General features: G+C 38.2%; 2 protein-coding genes and 1 non-coding gene across 3 annotated transcripts; 2 read left to right on the top strand and 1 right to left on the bottom strand.

The window, feature by feature from the left end:
• Nucleotides 1-1,234: 1,234 nt before the first annotated feature.
• On the top strand, nt 1,235-6,846 carry stac3 (SH3 and cysteine rich domain 3). Its single transcript, XM_028023890.1, has 13 exons — nt 1,235-1,580; nt 2,456-2,496; nt 3,187-3,265; nt 3,555-3,711; nt 3,821-3,918; nt 4,036-4,096; nt 4,250-4,347; nt 4,594-4,663; nt 4,839-4,888; nt 4,983-5,065; nt 5,188-5,239; nt 5,321-5,458; nt 5,561-6,846. Exons 2-13 carry the CDS (start codon nt 2,489-2,491, stop codon nt 5,666-5,668), a joined length of 1,002 nt encoding a protein of 333 aa, XP_027879691.1. The 5' UTR covers nt 1,235-1,580; nt 2,456-2,488; the 3' UTR covers nt 5,669-6,846.
• Nucleotides 6,847-7,194: 348 nt separating this feature from the next.
• Nucleotides 7,195-7,308, bottom strand: LOC114149564 (U5 spliceosomal RNA). The gene has a single exon (XR_003596536.1). It is a non-coding gene; the product is annotated as a U5 spliceosomal RNA (small nuclear RNA).
• A 2,572-nt stretch (nt 7,309-9,880) lies between these two features.
• On the top strand, nt 9,881-15,282 carry LOC114148537 (neurexophilin-2-like). The gene is made up of 2 exons (XM_028023902.1): nt 9,881-10,132; nt 14,422-15,282. The coding sequence occupies exons 1-2, from the start codon at nt 10,049-10,051 to the stop codon at nt 15,244-15,246; spliced, it is 909 nt and encodes a 302-aa protein (XP_027879703.1). The 5' UTR covers nt 9,881-10,048; the 3' UTR covers nt 15,247-15,282.
• Nucleotides 15,283-15,714: the final 432 nt, after the last annotated feature.

The following is a 15,714-nucleotide window of genomic DNA, read 5'->3' as shown; positions in this document are numbered from 1 at the left end:
ATTAAGTGGATGCATTATAGAAGTATCAAGAATTCACAAAATATACAGACATTTAGATTTTGACACATATCAGACCAGAACCTTTTAACATAAGCATGAAGTTATGCCAAAATCAATGATATGTATCCTCATAAAGCAATATTTAAGAGGTACACTAAGACTATGGTTTATTGGGTAATATTTGTGTGTTATATAAGATTTCGTTCACTTGTGTATTTTTCACTATTTTCATTGTTCACTGGGGGATGGCGTCTGTAAGTTTTTGTTGTTGTCGTTGTTTGTCTTTGGGTTTTTTTTGGTCAAACACTTTAAAATTATATTGGCTTTTAAAGATTTGAGTGGAAGCCAATCTTTCCCACTTTAAAAGTGTTTACACATCATGTTAAAATTGGTAAACTGGCCATGTTAAAATGTTATCTCATCAGGACTTGAATGTCTAACAATGTCAATTTTTTTCTGTCTTACACAGAAGTGTAAAGATGGATGAAAAACAATATTTATTTTATTAGTTCAAATTTATTTGATCAGGTGCAAGATATGGAATATTGCTACAAAAGAAACCGTTCTGTCTTTGAGGCTAACTCTCAGGCCTAATCCGCAGTTAGGCTTTTTAGAAATAGGTTTTGGATTTCATTGCTGTGAATTACCACAATAAAATTACTAACTTTGTGGGAATTGCTAAACTCACTGAGACAGCTTTGGTAAAATTCAAGAAAATGGTCTTTAAATCACTGTGGGACTCCCAACCTATTTGCATTGACTAATGGTTTAATTGTTGAAATGCTCAAATAAAAAACCTCTCAAGCAATAAAGATTTATTTTTGTATTTAGAATTGGGTGAGCACCATAAACAACTGGGTAAAAAAAAATAAATTAAATGGACAAATAAGTACATAAGTACATATATGAAATAATAATGATTAAAAAAATGAAATTAATAAATATGAAATCCAGATATGGGGATAGTTTAGAAAAGATTGCATATTCTTTGTTGTGGTGTCACAAAAAATATAAATCTAATTTCTCTGAGCATTACTTCTATTTTAATTTCTTACGGAACATTCAAATCATTTACCACTGCACGGCTTGTAAACATAATTATGTATAAATACCTGAACTTGCCTCTGTGTGTATTTCTTTGGCCTGTGAACGAATGATAAAAGAGCTGTGTGTGTGTGTGTGCGTGCATGTAATGTCGCCACTCGGAGAGAATGTATCTGATTTCCATCGTCGCTGGTGCTCAGTCTGAGGTCCTCAGCTGTTCCGACCCATCAACTTCACATAGCAGGGCTCAGACCTGCCGTGCATACAATTACACCCAGAAAATCATGGATACACATCACAAAGACCTTCCCAAATCTACGAGAGTTTGAGTCACAGAGGGAGCCGAGAATCAGAGAAGAAATTACATGAAGAAAACATCAGAGGGACTACAGACAGAGATTGAATCCTGAGTCCCTGAGTAGAGAGGAAACATTTTGGTCAACTTCCTTCTTAGACTCAACCACACCGAACTAATAATACGACTCATTACCAGCTGGTGAAGACTTCTGTGTGATCTGTACAACTTTGAACTAAAGGTAAGTGTTTCAGCTTAAATGTCGTATTCTTTTATTAAAATATCTCTCTACAGACCAAAAGAAGCTCTGATCTTTTGGTTTGTTTGCCTTGGTTTCTATGAGAAAGTCCAGCTGACGCCTATCGATCATAGAAGCAGTATTTCTCCAGTGCTTGATTTCAAAATGTAATTTTTCTTCTTCTTTTTTGACTGCCAGCAACTTCCAAATTTAGTTGAGATGAGATCAAATTTCACCAACCAAGAATAGTTCAGTTTAAGCAGACCAATGCCCCCAAACACTTTGTGTCCTTCAGGTGATTGCTATAAATACTGTAAACGGTGCATTGCAGTTTGGTGCTTCTGCGTTTGAGTTGGAGTATTCACTTTATGATAAAAGTGGTTCTTTGGTTTTTCCTTTTAACTGTTTTTAATATTATTTGACCAAATTATGCGTTCATATGTAGTTAAGTGATATTTTTCATGGGTTTACATTTGGTTTCCACTACATCATCCTCTTTAATTAACATTTATCACATTTAAGTTGTATATAGTAGTGTTTTTTATATGAAGTATGAAGGCAGATTCCCTGGGCAGCATTAGAAATGGGGGTGAACAGGAACAAAATGAAAATAGTAATAATAATGTCTGTCAGTTGTGTCCTGGTCATATTTTCTATTGCTTTTATGCATATGGGCAGTCAATCGGCAGCTGGTTCTTCCATGCATTGACTATATATATGTCTACGGCTCATGCAACAAATATAATCATTCATAGCAAAACATGAGACGCACAGCATTTAGAAGCCGTGATCAAAACTGTGGTTGCTTAATTAATCAACATGCATCCTGAATGGGACGGCCAGTAGTGCAACAATAAAATCGTTCTGATTTCTTTTAGACTTTGGTGTATTGACAAGTTTAGCATTGCACCATGGACCAGTGAGTACAGTTCCTGCATGCTTCTCCTCCTGCACGCCGTTTAATATCCATATTCATCAACAGCTAAACACTCAGTTCAGTTCTCCTAGTCTTCTTCTACACAATAACAGATAAAGCAACTCCATGTTTAGATGAAGAGACATATTATGTAAGATTTTATTTTGAAAAGGTGTGGAGCTTGTACAAAGTAACATACATTGATTTCTTGAATGTGACATTGGACAAACTTTCAACAGTGTTAGCGGTGGGTTAGGTTCACATGCATGCCCCCTTAGGACCACAAACTTCAATGTATTTTATTGGGAGTGACCATCACAACGTAGGGTACAACTGTCAAAAGGGATGGAAGATGACGCATTTTTTAACAAAATTTTTTTACAAATTAAAATATCAAAATTGGTTCAGATATGGAGTAAATAGCCATTAAAATTAAGCCAAGTTAGCAATGGTATTTCTTTGCTGCATGTATGACAAAATAGCACTGACTTAAGTCATATTTTACATTAATGTCCTACTTTAGGCAGTTTGATGTTTGCATTTGTTTTCTGACAAGCTGAACAAACTTTTCTTTACTATCTGAACCTTTTTTGTTTTTTCCTTTCTTTTCCTTTGTGTGTGTGCGTGCGTGTGTGTGGGGGCGTGTGCGGGGGGGTTTGTGGGGGTGTGTGTGCGTGTGTGTCTGTGTGTTAGGGAGGATGACAAAAACTCTGTGGATATTCATGACAATCCTCCAGCTCCTGACAACGTAGTGAGGGAAGATGGAGACACTGTGAGTCGTAGCACCATGCTAACCAACCAATGTTAGCAGGGGCATTCCCAGGGTGTTTAAAATAGCCCCAACCTCGAGGCAGGACTACAGTTCGACGGCATTTTTAACATTAAGATTTTGAACTCATAGTGTCTTTTCTGTCTTTTTGATGGGAAAAAAAAATCTTGTAATAACCAGGAATGGGGAGTTTTAAAAATAAAGCCATCTTTCCAAATGTCACTGCGCATCCAAACCCAGCCTGAAATAAGGGACATAAAAACTTACCTCAGGATTTTATTTGTTTCTCCAGGTCTATTTCATCTATGATGAGGAGGTGGAGGTAGAGGAGAAGGACCCAGAGCCTCCTCCAGAGCCTGTTATTCGGATCAATGACAAACCCCACAAGTTTAAGGACCATTACTGCAAGAAGCCCAAGTTCTGTGACGTCTGTGCTCGCATGATTGTTTGTATGTATTATGCAGGAGACGAACTCATAATACATTCTGCACCTGAACCACTGCTACAACCACATGCTGTCAGGTTCTCCTCACTGATATGCCTTTGCACATCACCTAGTGAACAACAAATTCTGTCTGAGGTGCAAGAACTGCAAGACCAACATCCATCATTCGTGTCAGCACTACGTCGATTTCCAGAAATGCTTTGGAAAAATTGTGGGTTTTTCTTCACTATCCAGCATGCCTTTTACACAGCAAATTCAAATATCTAATTTCTTTGCACCAGTGAAGACAGAGTTGTGTAAAAAAATCAAGCAATGTGTTTTTCTGCAGCCACCAGGCTTCAGACGGGCCTATAGCTCCCCTCTGTACAGCAGTGACCAACCAGACCCAAGTGAGTCCTTCAAAGCTTAAGTTGCACTTGTTCTTTCCTAAGATTATACATTTTCTAGACTCGGGGAAAGGAACCCTCACACTGCAAACTGATTGGTGAAATGACTACCGTAAATGATCGTCACTTGGTTTAAAAATAATGTGCTGATACCAGACAACCCGAACCGGAACGACCCCGTCTTTGATACCTTGAGGGTTGGTGTCATCATGGCCAACAAGGAGCGCAAAAAGAATGAAAACGACAAAAAGAATGTGAGTAATTTGGTCATATTTCAATCAAAAAAAATCAAAAGCACAGAAGAAAAAAAAAAGAACAAGAGCAGAGGTAGTTTTTTTTTTTTTAAGTTTCTTTGTAATTTACAGAACCCTCCACATCCAGTGCACTGTTAAAGATGTTAATGGTGCACTAACATTTAAGTGATTTAAACATAAATTTGAAACATCAATAAATGATCATTTTTGTTTAGCATGCTGATTTTCACTTACTGTGTCACATAGATGATGATGATGATGGAAGAGGAGGAAGAAGAAAACCAACAACCCAAAGAAAACGAAGAGGGAGGAGAAGGTAAAACTAAAATTATGATGTCAATCGACATAGTGAAGACCACAGATAATTTAGAGGACATCAATAATAACTTGTTCAAACAATTAACAACAGATTACTTTGGTAATGTGATGTCAAAGAAAAAATAAATAAATCAGTCCCTGTTTCTGAGTTACTGTTTCTGGTGTTCATGCAGGGAAGCCTGAAGATAAAAAAGAAAAAGGTGGAGACAAAGCAGATGACAAGGTGAGAGCAAACTCCGTGTTCTTCAACCTGCAGCTGGAGGTAAATAATTTCATCGTTTCTCTCCTGCTGCATCGTCTGTGCTTTCCGTCAACAGGCCAAAGGTACCTTCACTGGGTCCCACTACTACCTGGCTCTCTACCGCTTCAAAGCCATCGAGAAAGACGACCTTGACTTTCAGTATGTTTGAGAGATCTAAATGAGTCTTAATGCATTCATTTTATAAGTAATGAGACATTTTCCGTTGACAAAATTTGATAAATCAACCCTAATTGCTCAAAACTCCATTTTGACTTGATCAGCCCTGGTGATAGGATCATAGTTCTGGACGATTCCAATGAAGAGTGGTGGCGGGTGGGTTTCAATCCTACATGTAGATTTATAACACTCTGCTGCCGTCAAGATGAACTCTGACATTCTTCCTTATGTCATCAGGGAAAGATGGGAGAGAAGTCTGGCTACTTCCCTGCCGACTACCTCATTAAAGTGCGCGCGTCTGAAAGGGTTTTCAAGGTGACCCGCTCCTTTGTGGGCAACAGAGAAATGGGACAAATTACACTCAAGAAGGATCAGGTAAGTTTCCAGAATTTAGCGGGTGCACACTCAAACAACGTGACGCATCTTTAAAATAAAAAGAAAGACACAAAATGATAAAAGAAGAAAATTGTCTTTTAGATCGTAGTGAAGAAAGGAGATGAGAAAGCTGGCTACCTGAAGGTCAGCACAGGACGCAAGCTGGGCTACTTCCCTGCAGATCTTCTTCAGGAGATCACCTTCACATAAGGTGCAACAACATGCAAGAAAAAAAAAAGATCTACAAAAACATTTAAGTTTTCTTTCATTGTGTTTGCTGTGATCTATTTCTGTTGCTGACATGCTGATTATTTGAACAACCTTTCATTATTTTCTTCGTCAGCATTTTAGACTGTTGTGTTAAGAACAGACTTGCATTTAAGCATTGCCTGCTGATATTGTGTAAGCTCAGGTTTTAATAACAAGTAGAAAAATGGAACTACCTTTCTAGAGATGAAGAAGCTAATGCAGAGTACCATTGTAGTTTTCAATAAATAATATAGGAGATGAAGGTGTGTGCATGGACAACCAGTAGAAGGTTGAAAAAGTAAAAAGTGGTGCTCAAATTTGTTGTAAATGTCTTCATTTGTTACTGATTATCTAAGAACGCACTTTTCAGATTTTATGAACATAAAAACACCTAAAAACTTATTTGCTAAAGCAAGTTTTGGGCAAAGCCAAATTCAACTTAACGCTTCATTGTTTATTTTGGAGTCTAATGTTTTGACTGAATGTGATTTCCACAGGAACGTTCCTAAGGGATTAATAAAGCTCTGTGCATCCTAATCTAGACTCTGCAAGCTTATTGATGTACGTGGGACGAGATCAAGACCGTTAATTCAGTCAGATCCAACAGTCGAGTTATGGTAGTTACTGAAAATTGAATGCTGGTTCTGACAGAAAAATGCAGTCCATTGAAACTTGCTGAGTTTGGAGCTACATCACTGTAAACCAGTCAGTGTGCCCATGCTAGTGGTGATGAGAAGAGATTTACTATGCAAATATTGCCAAGTCAATAGGTGCTTTACTGATCGACTCATTGCAAAGAAAACTAAATGCTGATTTTGAATCAAAAGTTCTTCAAGGGGTGCAACATAGTGTTTTTAATTTGTATATTTTTCAGTCATTCTTTTGTTTGTTTTCAGTGGAATTGTGAAAGACATGTCAGATTAAGACTAGAAAAAAAAAAATCAAGCAGGGCAAGACCAAAGATACTAATTTCACATGTAGTAAAACCCTATATATTTTTTTCCCACTATCATTCAATTATTCTGTTGTAATTTGTGATTAACTGTCTAAAATGTAGCTGTCAAACCTAATGACTCTACCTTTTCTCTTAGCAAACTTTAAAAAGCTTTGTATGTTAAATAAAGTTTTGCCATTTTGTGTCCTGTTTTTCTGATTAATTGTACAGCAGTCGGAAAGCAAATGCACTTCTTGGCTGCTATATTTAATTTCCTCATTTTTTACACCAATAAACCCCGATATTAGCGGTCACTGTTGTTACAGTTTTAAGTTATTCTTAAAACTGAGATTTCTCAGCAAATTGTTTTCGGTATCACAGATTGACCACAAAGAACCAGTGAACTTGTGACATCTAGCGGTCACTTGCAGTCATTACAACCTATTTGAACCACAGAAGGGAACTGAACGTGTGGAGTTCACTGGCAACTAAAGTCAGAAATATCCAAGTTAAATATTTCCAGTTCAGTAGTTTTATTGTCACAAGCAAAGAGTGCCCCGCTTTCGCAGGGCGTCAAAAAATTGGGATAAACTCTTGTTGTTCCTCTCCACGGAAATCTTTAGTAAAAGGCGAAAGATTTATACGATCTGAAGAGAAACAAGAGTGCATGTCGAGTGAAGCGCCGAAACGAGACGCCATTCTTTGACACAGCCTTTTCATTGACGGTTTTCCTAAAACAACTTGAGCAAATGTAAACACTGTGATAATATATACACACACTTCACTTTCTCAGCTTTGATCGTTACGTTGAAAATAGTACAAAGGAATTAAAAGCAAAGTAAAGTAAAATAGAACGATGTAAATAATCTTGCGGGCGCTTTGCATTGTGGGTAAAGAGTGACGTAAGGCTAATTCTGTTTACTCTTATTCATAGCATAATGAAAGTTTGGTTGGGATTTCCACTAGACACAACGTGGCCTAACTTTTGAACGCCGTGGTGTTCTAGATATAGTATCATCATGTTACTGTCTTCACGCTTTATATGTAACCTGCATACGCTGGTACGCATGCGCAAGCGACTCTGTAGTAACCAAGTAACAATTTGCGGATATATTTGTAATGTCTCTGATCTTCATGTCAAATAAGAAAAAACACTGACCTTTGTCTTTCTAAAAAAAAAACAAAACAAAAAAAAAAACAACATATGTAGTTTAGTGAAAATGTGAAAAAGTATTATAAAGACTATTTGTAACACACTGGACTGTGGTGTGACACAAACAGCCATAATATCACCACGCTATTTTTGTTGTGTTTTGTTTCGACGGCTGCACGTCGGCTAAAGCCCACAAACCAAGTGGAAATCCGACAGAACATGAAGTTTCTGTTTATTTACATATGGAAAAAAAGCGACATCTGCTAGTGGCAATATGCTGTGATCTCTTCGTTGCCTTCCGTTTTCATTTTTAAATTCTGTAAACATTTATTAAAATGACTTTCCCAGGAGGGTCTTTTGAAGTTTAGCTTGTTTTTTAAGCTCCTTAAAGAGTGAAATCAGACAGCAATTTCTTACTAAATGGTTAGTTATTATACTGCAGTAACTTTTCTGCTATTATAGACACTATCTTAAAACTTAGTTAAAAAGTACATAGATTCCAAGTTACTGCATGTTTAATTCTATTTTCTTTTTCATTGTGACAATCTTTAATCCTTACTCTTATATTCTAGGACAATCAGACCAATGAGACAACAAGCAATAAGTTTTGCTGTGAAAATAATAAAATGTTTATAATATAACAGAAAAATAATTCATTACAGAAATTAAATTAATGTGAAATTTCTTCTTAACAGCACGAGCCAAATGATTACAGCACCACTGCCTACTGTTGCTTAATACAGACTTGAAACTTCAAAAATATTTATGAGGTGATTAGATAAATCATTTTCAAACTGCAAGTTGAATCACTTAAAAAACTTTCATAAAAAATAGTTTTGACATTGGATCATATCTACCTGCAGAAGTATTAACTTCTCCTGAACATTTCAATCTTTTGTAGGATTCCAACCACAGATTCAATGTATCTGACTGATATTTTAGTTGATAGGCCAACACACAGCAGCACAGTGGAAGAAAATGGATACCAGTAGTTGTTCTTTTGAAGTTCTGGAAATGAAAATTGGAAAAGTGAAGTGGGCATTTGTTCATTTTACCCCAACGCCCCTGATACCACAAGGACAGCTGGTCAGGGTTGATTGAGTAAGAATGGGGGTTAAATACAGAGCAATCCTGGAAATCAGGCTGATTCATCTCCTAGCAGGGCAACAGTACCTAAACAAACAGCCAGAGTTATACTGGAAGGGTTTAGATCAGCACATTTTCATGTGGACGGATGGTCCAGTCAAAGTAGAGACCTGAATCCAATTCAGCTTTCATATTGTGGCAAAACATGAAAACTGGTGTCCATAGACTCTCTTCATCTAGTCTGACTTAGCTTAGGCTAAGTTATGCAGTAAAAAATAAGTACAGTTTTAAGGGTCTTGATGTGCAAAGCTGGAAGAGCCGTGCAAATAACCACCACAAGTTTGAAATTTGTAGAAAAAAATCCTTGAAAACCAAGAAGTTTCTTCCGCTTGAGATTCGTGTACTTTTTTTTTTTTGTGCATCGTTTTGCATCTTTAAATCCATAGTAAATATATAAGGAGGGCACACAAAAAGTGTCAAACTGGCCAGAAAACGTTGAGCTACTTAGCGTTATCACACACGTTCATTACGGATCTTTCTTTAGGACCTCGGTTCGATTAGTACTGGTGGGCGATCTGTTGGCTTGAATTGCCAGCGAAAAACTGAAGGAGTGACGCTCACCAGTTGTCAGCACATATATATATTTTTTCCTGAAGAAAGCCCTTGTCATTTTGTCAGCCTCCCTGCGGCTAAAGTACGTGGGGACAGCAGGGACGGCTGTCAAACTGTGCCTGCCTCAAAGAGCCTTTCCTCGGGTTGATGAGTCATAATGAGGGCCGGCCAGGTGCTGAAAATGAGCATGGAGGCAGGTGAAGGGTGTGTGTGTGTGTGGGTGTGTGTGTGTGTGTGGAACCACTCGGCAATAGGTTTATACTTACTGGGTAAAATGTTGCTTAGGCAATGCTTTTCTTTTGGGAGAAGATTTTTTTGCTAAGTTTGACTTGCATGTGTGTGTGCAGGCGTGCGTGGGTGTGTGTGTGTGTGTGTGTGTGTGTATGTATGCGCTGAAGAGGAGTGAGAGAGAAAGAGGCACAGCGCTGAAGAGGGGGAGAGCTGAAGCGGATTCACTTCAAATCTGGAGGATTTCTAGAGTCTCCTCCAGCCAGGAAGTGAGAGTGCAGGCTTTAATTCAGGAAATCACTCAGACAGACACGTCGCGGCTCTGTGGATGGACGATTGGTGCTGCTGCTGCAGGATGAGGGCTCTTTGTTTGAACTTTGCCATCACCTGTCTGTGGCTCCTTCCCTGCGCGGTGAGTCCACTCTGCAGCTGAGGCTGAGCTTGTTATTTGCTCAAAGTGCTGTTGTTTGCAGTGTAACTCAAATTTGAAGTTCTCCTCGTGGGGGAAAACAAGCAGGAGGTCATAAATCATCTCTTGCCAGCAAATGTGTTTCCTCATCTTCTTGCCTCCAAAAATGAATTAATTTCCATAGATTTCTTTTTTTCTCTCTCTCTCCTTAGGGATTGTTTTTGTGCTGAAAGCTGAAATCATAACCTTTATGATCTCTTTAATATATGTGTATTTATACAACATGATATGTATTGAATAGAGATTCAGAAATCTGGTCAGTCTGCCAAATTTTATATTTAAATTGCTTTATTCGTAGCATTTAACTTTCAGATTTTGTGGCAATCCTCTGTTCTATTTCTTATTTTTTTGCTGCAAAATTCAAAATGCTGTTTTGACAGAATGAAGTAAAAACATAAACATGTTTTTGTCACATAGGGCATGGTTCATTATTCTGCGAAACAGCACAGTTCCTCTGAGCAGCTCCTGCTCTCTTGTTTGTGATTTTCTTCCAGGTGCAGCTGTAATTTATTATGCACTCCTGAATTTATTTTTCTGCCCAAACAAATAATTTGTAACACCTAACTTCACCAGCGAACTTGCTAAGTAAAAAAAAAAAAAAAAAAACAATGCAAAAAGCTCAAAGCAACGTCATTTTGAGCTGTAAAAGGTGAAGCAAATGACTTCAGAGGGTCTCTCGGTTTTGAAAGAGTTTAATCTCCTCAGGGTTTGAAGGCTGTTGTTTTTATGTTTTCTTTACGCTTATAAAACTGTCACATTAAGGATTTTCCTGCCAGCAGCAAGAATATTCTCCCCGTCCTTAGATAAAACAACGCCTTCAGCTCACTATTTTTTTATTCTTTAGCAATTTAATTCAATGCTATTTATTTTAATTTTATTTTTTTTTACCTTTGCTGGTGCCTCCTTGCAAGTGTTGTGCTTGCATCCTCTTCTCTCCACCATTGCTCAGTCGCAGTCATTGTGCTGGCATCTTGACACTGAGCCGGTGACACGGCTGTCACATTGTGAGCTCCAATTAGGCTGGGTGAGAACAGCACATAGGTTTTAGGCTTGCAACAATAGGCACAGCCGGAGCACACTCAGGTGTAGGTGCGGGCTCAAGTAGAGGCGCAAAGAGCCAAAAACTTTCGTTCGTTTTTCTTTTTTTTTTTCCTTCTTCACTTCGATATAAACAAGCTGAGCAGAACCTTCTGCACCTCTTGTTAAATACCAGACATTGCAAAAGTATTTATATTCCATTAACTTGAATCTATATTGTTGGGATTCTATGTGATTGACCAGCAATATTCCAAGTTCTGGACATCTCACTGTTCAGTGTTGTGCAACTTGCCGTCCACCAGAAAGCATAACAAAGAGAGCTTTAATTAGAGAAGTAGATACAAAGTTCGTGGAGCAGCTGCACAAAGGAAGAGCTCAGGTAGGCGAATCTGTTGACAGGATGAATATTGGTTGTTCAATGATCTAATCTAGGAAGAGTGGCAAGAAAAATCCTCATAATTTTTAACATAAAATCATAAGAAGTCTCGTTAAAAGCCTTTCTATGAACCATGCAGCAAATATGTGGAAGAATGTGTTCTGCTCAGATGGTAACTAAACATTTTCTGGCCTACAAGAACAGAAAATTCACTAGCAAAAAAACCAAAGATTCAGATTACTGTGAACTCACAGCCATGCTGAACGTGGAATAAATTACATCAGGAGTGTCCAAAGTGAGGCACGGTGGCAATTTGCAGCCCTTTGAATGATTTTAGTGCATATGGACACTTTTATATATTTTATATCTTTAAGTGTAAAATTTTCACATAATAAAATCTTCTTAAAATAATAATAAAAAAATACTTATCATTTCTCATTCATCAACCAGGTTCCTGCATTCATCTTAATTTTGTTGTAAATGGATCCACTGACTTGCAGCGACTTCTACTCAGAGCAGCAGAATTTTTGAGGCCTCTCTGTGACGATTTCAATTTTAACAAATTGAAAACAGACCCTGAAAACATCCAGACCCTGAAAACGGATCTTCATCCAATCAGACTCAGCTTGAGTCCTTTAGGAAGAAGAATGAAGAGGAACGTCAGTCTCTGGATGTGCAAAGCAGGCAGAGACTGACGTCTCCTTTCAGAAAAGAACTCACAGTGACTGTACGTGCAGTTTTCACATTTTTATTGGGTAAAACTGAAACTTAATCCCTATCCTTCATATAAAATTCTTATAAAATAGACTGAAGCCTGTTATTGTTCTGTGATAAAGCAGGCACTATATATTCTAACTAAGCTTTGGATCTACAAAGACTTAAGGCTTAAGGTCCTTCAGCCCAATTTATACCCTTGATGTACATTTGTGGTATCTAACATGTCATGTTTTGAGTAACTGCTGTGTGGTCAGTATCAGAGACTCTACTCACATTAACACCCTCACTAACGGATTATTTTGGAGGATTTTGTGTGTTAATTAGACCCTACAGTAGGAGATTGCCTACTTCAAACCAATTTGGTTTATCAATAAGATGTGCTCAGTGTTTAATAATTTTTAGCTGTTTAATTAAAAAAAACAAAAAAAACACTACATGTTTGTTTCATGTGAAAACAGAAGATCACAAAACTGCTTCTCTCTGTTGCCATGCAGGACTGGTTTTAGTCCAACACTCACTGAGCGTCCGTGAAGTAAACACTGCTTCGCGAAAACAGGGCCGCGACATTAAACAGCCTACGTGTTTTAAATAACGGGTGACACGAAACAAAATCACGTTTATTGTTTGGAAGAACACGCTGATCTGAATTCTCCCCGTGCCTCCGCCACAGATCGTTTTGCTACTGTTTGTCAAATAGTTATTGACATATTAATTTGATCAATAAGCATAGCTTCTGACATTTGAGGCGCCTGCTATTCTAAGAAATACACAGCTGCGAAGAGATGAGTTTAGAAATACGCTTTTCCAGTGTAAGTAAATTCTTCTTCTCCTTGGAGGAAAAATAAGAAAAGAGTTTGTGATCTAAACAGGATTTACTAATAAACCTCAAAAAGTAGATGAAGAGGATGATGTGGACAGAGATGGGGAAATTTAATATAATAAAGCTATACTTAGTCCCCTAATGATTCCAAGTATACCATTCATAAGCATGTTAGAATATAAGAATGAATGATTGAGAGGAAGATGAATAGGGGACAAGGGAGAAGGAGCTCTTCAACATATTGCGTCGCTTCTGACTAAAGATATGCTGAAGTAGTTTCATCGTTCTTATTTAGTTATTTATTTGGTTTTAAAAAGGTCCTTCTCAAACAAATAAATAAATTACTGGATGTAGCCTATCATCAAGGTTGCACAGAAAGGATGACTGACAGTTTTAACAGGGGGCCCAGCTGAAGGACAACTGAAAACAGATTATAATTTGTTAATGGCAGCTTGATTGTGACATGCCAGCTTGCCTGAAGGAAATAACTTATTGATCAGCGGCAGTTTTAGAGGAGACTGAAAGGCCGAGGAATAATTATTTTAATCGATTATTTGATAGCGTTTAGTGTACTTACAGTGAAATTGTCCTTCTTTTGTGGTCACCCTGATGGGTAAGTCTGTATTGTATCATTTTTATATTATTTCAAGGTAGTTTATTATGGAAAATGAGTTGAAATCTATTTCACTTGATTTCAGTTCATGTACCAAAGTGCAGCAAGCATGTGGCATATGCCTGAATAAATTAGTTATGCTTTCCACTGAGGCACATTTGTCAAATTAAAAGTGCCTTTAAATGAATAATTCTTACATGACTATCAAGCATGCTTTTCATGTATAAAAAAATACATAGTTTTGTTGGTTTTTGTAAAATTTCAATCTTAAATGTCATATTTTCATTAGCTGTCAGATGAAAATCATCACGATTAACAGAAACATGGCGTAAAAACACAAATAATTCATCTGCATACGGTGTTTCACTTAGTGAATTGAGTTACTGAAATAAATAAACATTTCCGTGATATTCTTAATGATCAGGTATTACTGCACATTTTACTGTACCTGCATGATACACACCCAAACCATGTTTCCACTTCACCTTAATGCACTACTTTGTATTGACAAATTGCATGAAATCCAAATGAATTCCAGTGAAGTTTCCGGCTGTAGCATGGCAAAATGCGGAAAAGCTCGACTTAAACATTAACTGTTTCAACTACAGCTTTTTGATAGGGTCAGTCAACTGTTGAGTAAATAATCCATCTAATATATTTTTCTGCAGGTACAGGAGTCATCTGGTCCTCTAAGCCTAAAGAGCAAACAATGGAGGGCCGCTGGTGCAGGAGAAGAACCCGAGGGAGCAGCACTGAAGGTTAAACATATATCCAAAGACTTACAAATCATCTCCACCAAACACAAAACCCAAACATACGGCGCGCTGAGCCCCTACGGCTGGCCGCAGAACTTTTCACAAGCTCCAGACCAGTATCTGTACGGCGCTCCTCCCAAATCCAAGCCTCCTGCCAAAACCTCCACAAAGGCCAAGAAGATCCTGGGCTGGGGGGATTTCTACTTCAACGTGAAAACCGTGAAGTTCAGCCTCCTGGTGACTGGAAAAATTGTGGACCACATCAATGGAACGTTCAGCGTCTACTTCCGGCACAACTCTTCCCGTCTGGGGAACATATCCGTCAGCATCGTCCCGCCATCCAAAGCGGTGGGCTGGGAGGTTCTCGATGGCGCGGTCGACAGCAGCCCCAATAAAAACTCTGTCCTGTTCCCAGATCTGATCCCCCCGTCGTCCACCAGCTCCGCTCCTACTGAGCATCAGAAATATCAGCGGGACATGATGATGGTGACTGAGCTCAACTGCCGCATCGAGTACCAGCGAACCAACCGGTCCAAGAAGACCAAGCCGTGCATGTACGATCCGGGGCAGACATGCTACTCGGAAAACACACAGTCCCAGGCAGCATGGATCTGCGCCAAACCCTTCAAGGTCATATGCATCTTCATCGCCTTCACTGGCACGGACTACAGGCTGGTGCAGAAGGTCTGTCCGGATCACAACTTTCAGGCAGAGCAGAACCAGCAGCACCTCGGATGAGCAGAGACTCCGCAGCTGGAACATTTACTGTTTATACTGTATATTCATCATACAATCACAAAAAAAAAGAAAAAAGAAATCCTGGGATTCTGAAATTGAAAGCTTTTGGCATCATTTCTGACTAGAAATGCCCACTGAAGCGGTTTAAGAGAGCAGTGTGACTTTGTAAATAGTTTTAACATGAAACTGCTCCCATTATTCCACATGTCTTTCCTAAAAGAAAAGTTAGTGATATACTTGATTCTCCCATTTTCTACAGCTCCTAAGTTTGATAAGTCAAACTTTGGATTTCATTATTCTACACAATGTATATATTTATAAATCTAAGATTGTCTTCAATTACACCGATGGATGTTTGTGTTTTCTCTAATCTGGAAACTACGTTCTTTACTGATTCGTGTTAAGAAGCATCTGTTGACTCCATTTGTCATCTAGACTAAAGAGAACCAATTCAGAGGCAGATTTAAT

The sequence above is a fragment of the Xiphophorus couchianus genome, chromosome 1 (assembly GCF_001444195.1).
Source record: "Xiphophorus couchianus chromosome 1, X_couchianus-1.0, whole genome shotgun sequence".
In the NCBI taxonomy this organism is placed as follows: Eukaryota; Metazoa; Chordata; class Actinopteri; order Cyprinodontiformes; family Poeciliidae; genus Xiphophorus; species Xiphophorus couchianus.
Note: the sequence above shows the minus strand (reverse complement) of the source record. Positions and strands in the feature narration are given on the sequence as shown.

What these genes read in the sequence shown, in the direction of transcription:
- stac3 (XM_028023890.1), top strand. An exon ending in AAACGAAGAGGGAGGAGAAG is followed by an intron (nt 4,664 to 4,838) that starts GTAAAACTAAAA and finishes GTGTTCATGCAG; the next exon opens with GGAAGCCTGAAGATAAAAAA. An exon ending in TTACACTCAAGAAGGATCAG is followed by an intron (nt 5,459 to 5,560) that starts GTAAGTTTCCAG and finishes ATTGTCTTTTAG; the next exon opens with ATCGTAGTGAAGAAAGGAGA.
- LOC114148537 (XM_028023902.1), top strand. Translation starts at nt 10,049, where the DNA reads ATGGACGATTGGTGCTGCTGCTGCAGGATGAGGGCTCTTTGTTTGAAC. An exon ending in TGTGGCTCCTTCCCTGCGCG is followed by an intron (nt 10,133 to 14,421) that starts GTGAGTCCACTC and finishes ATTTTTCTGCAG; the next exon opens with GTACAGGAGTCATCTGGTCC.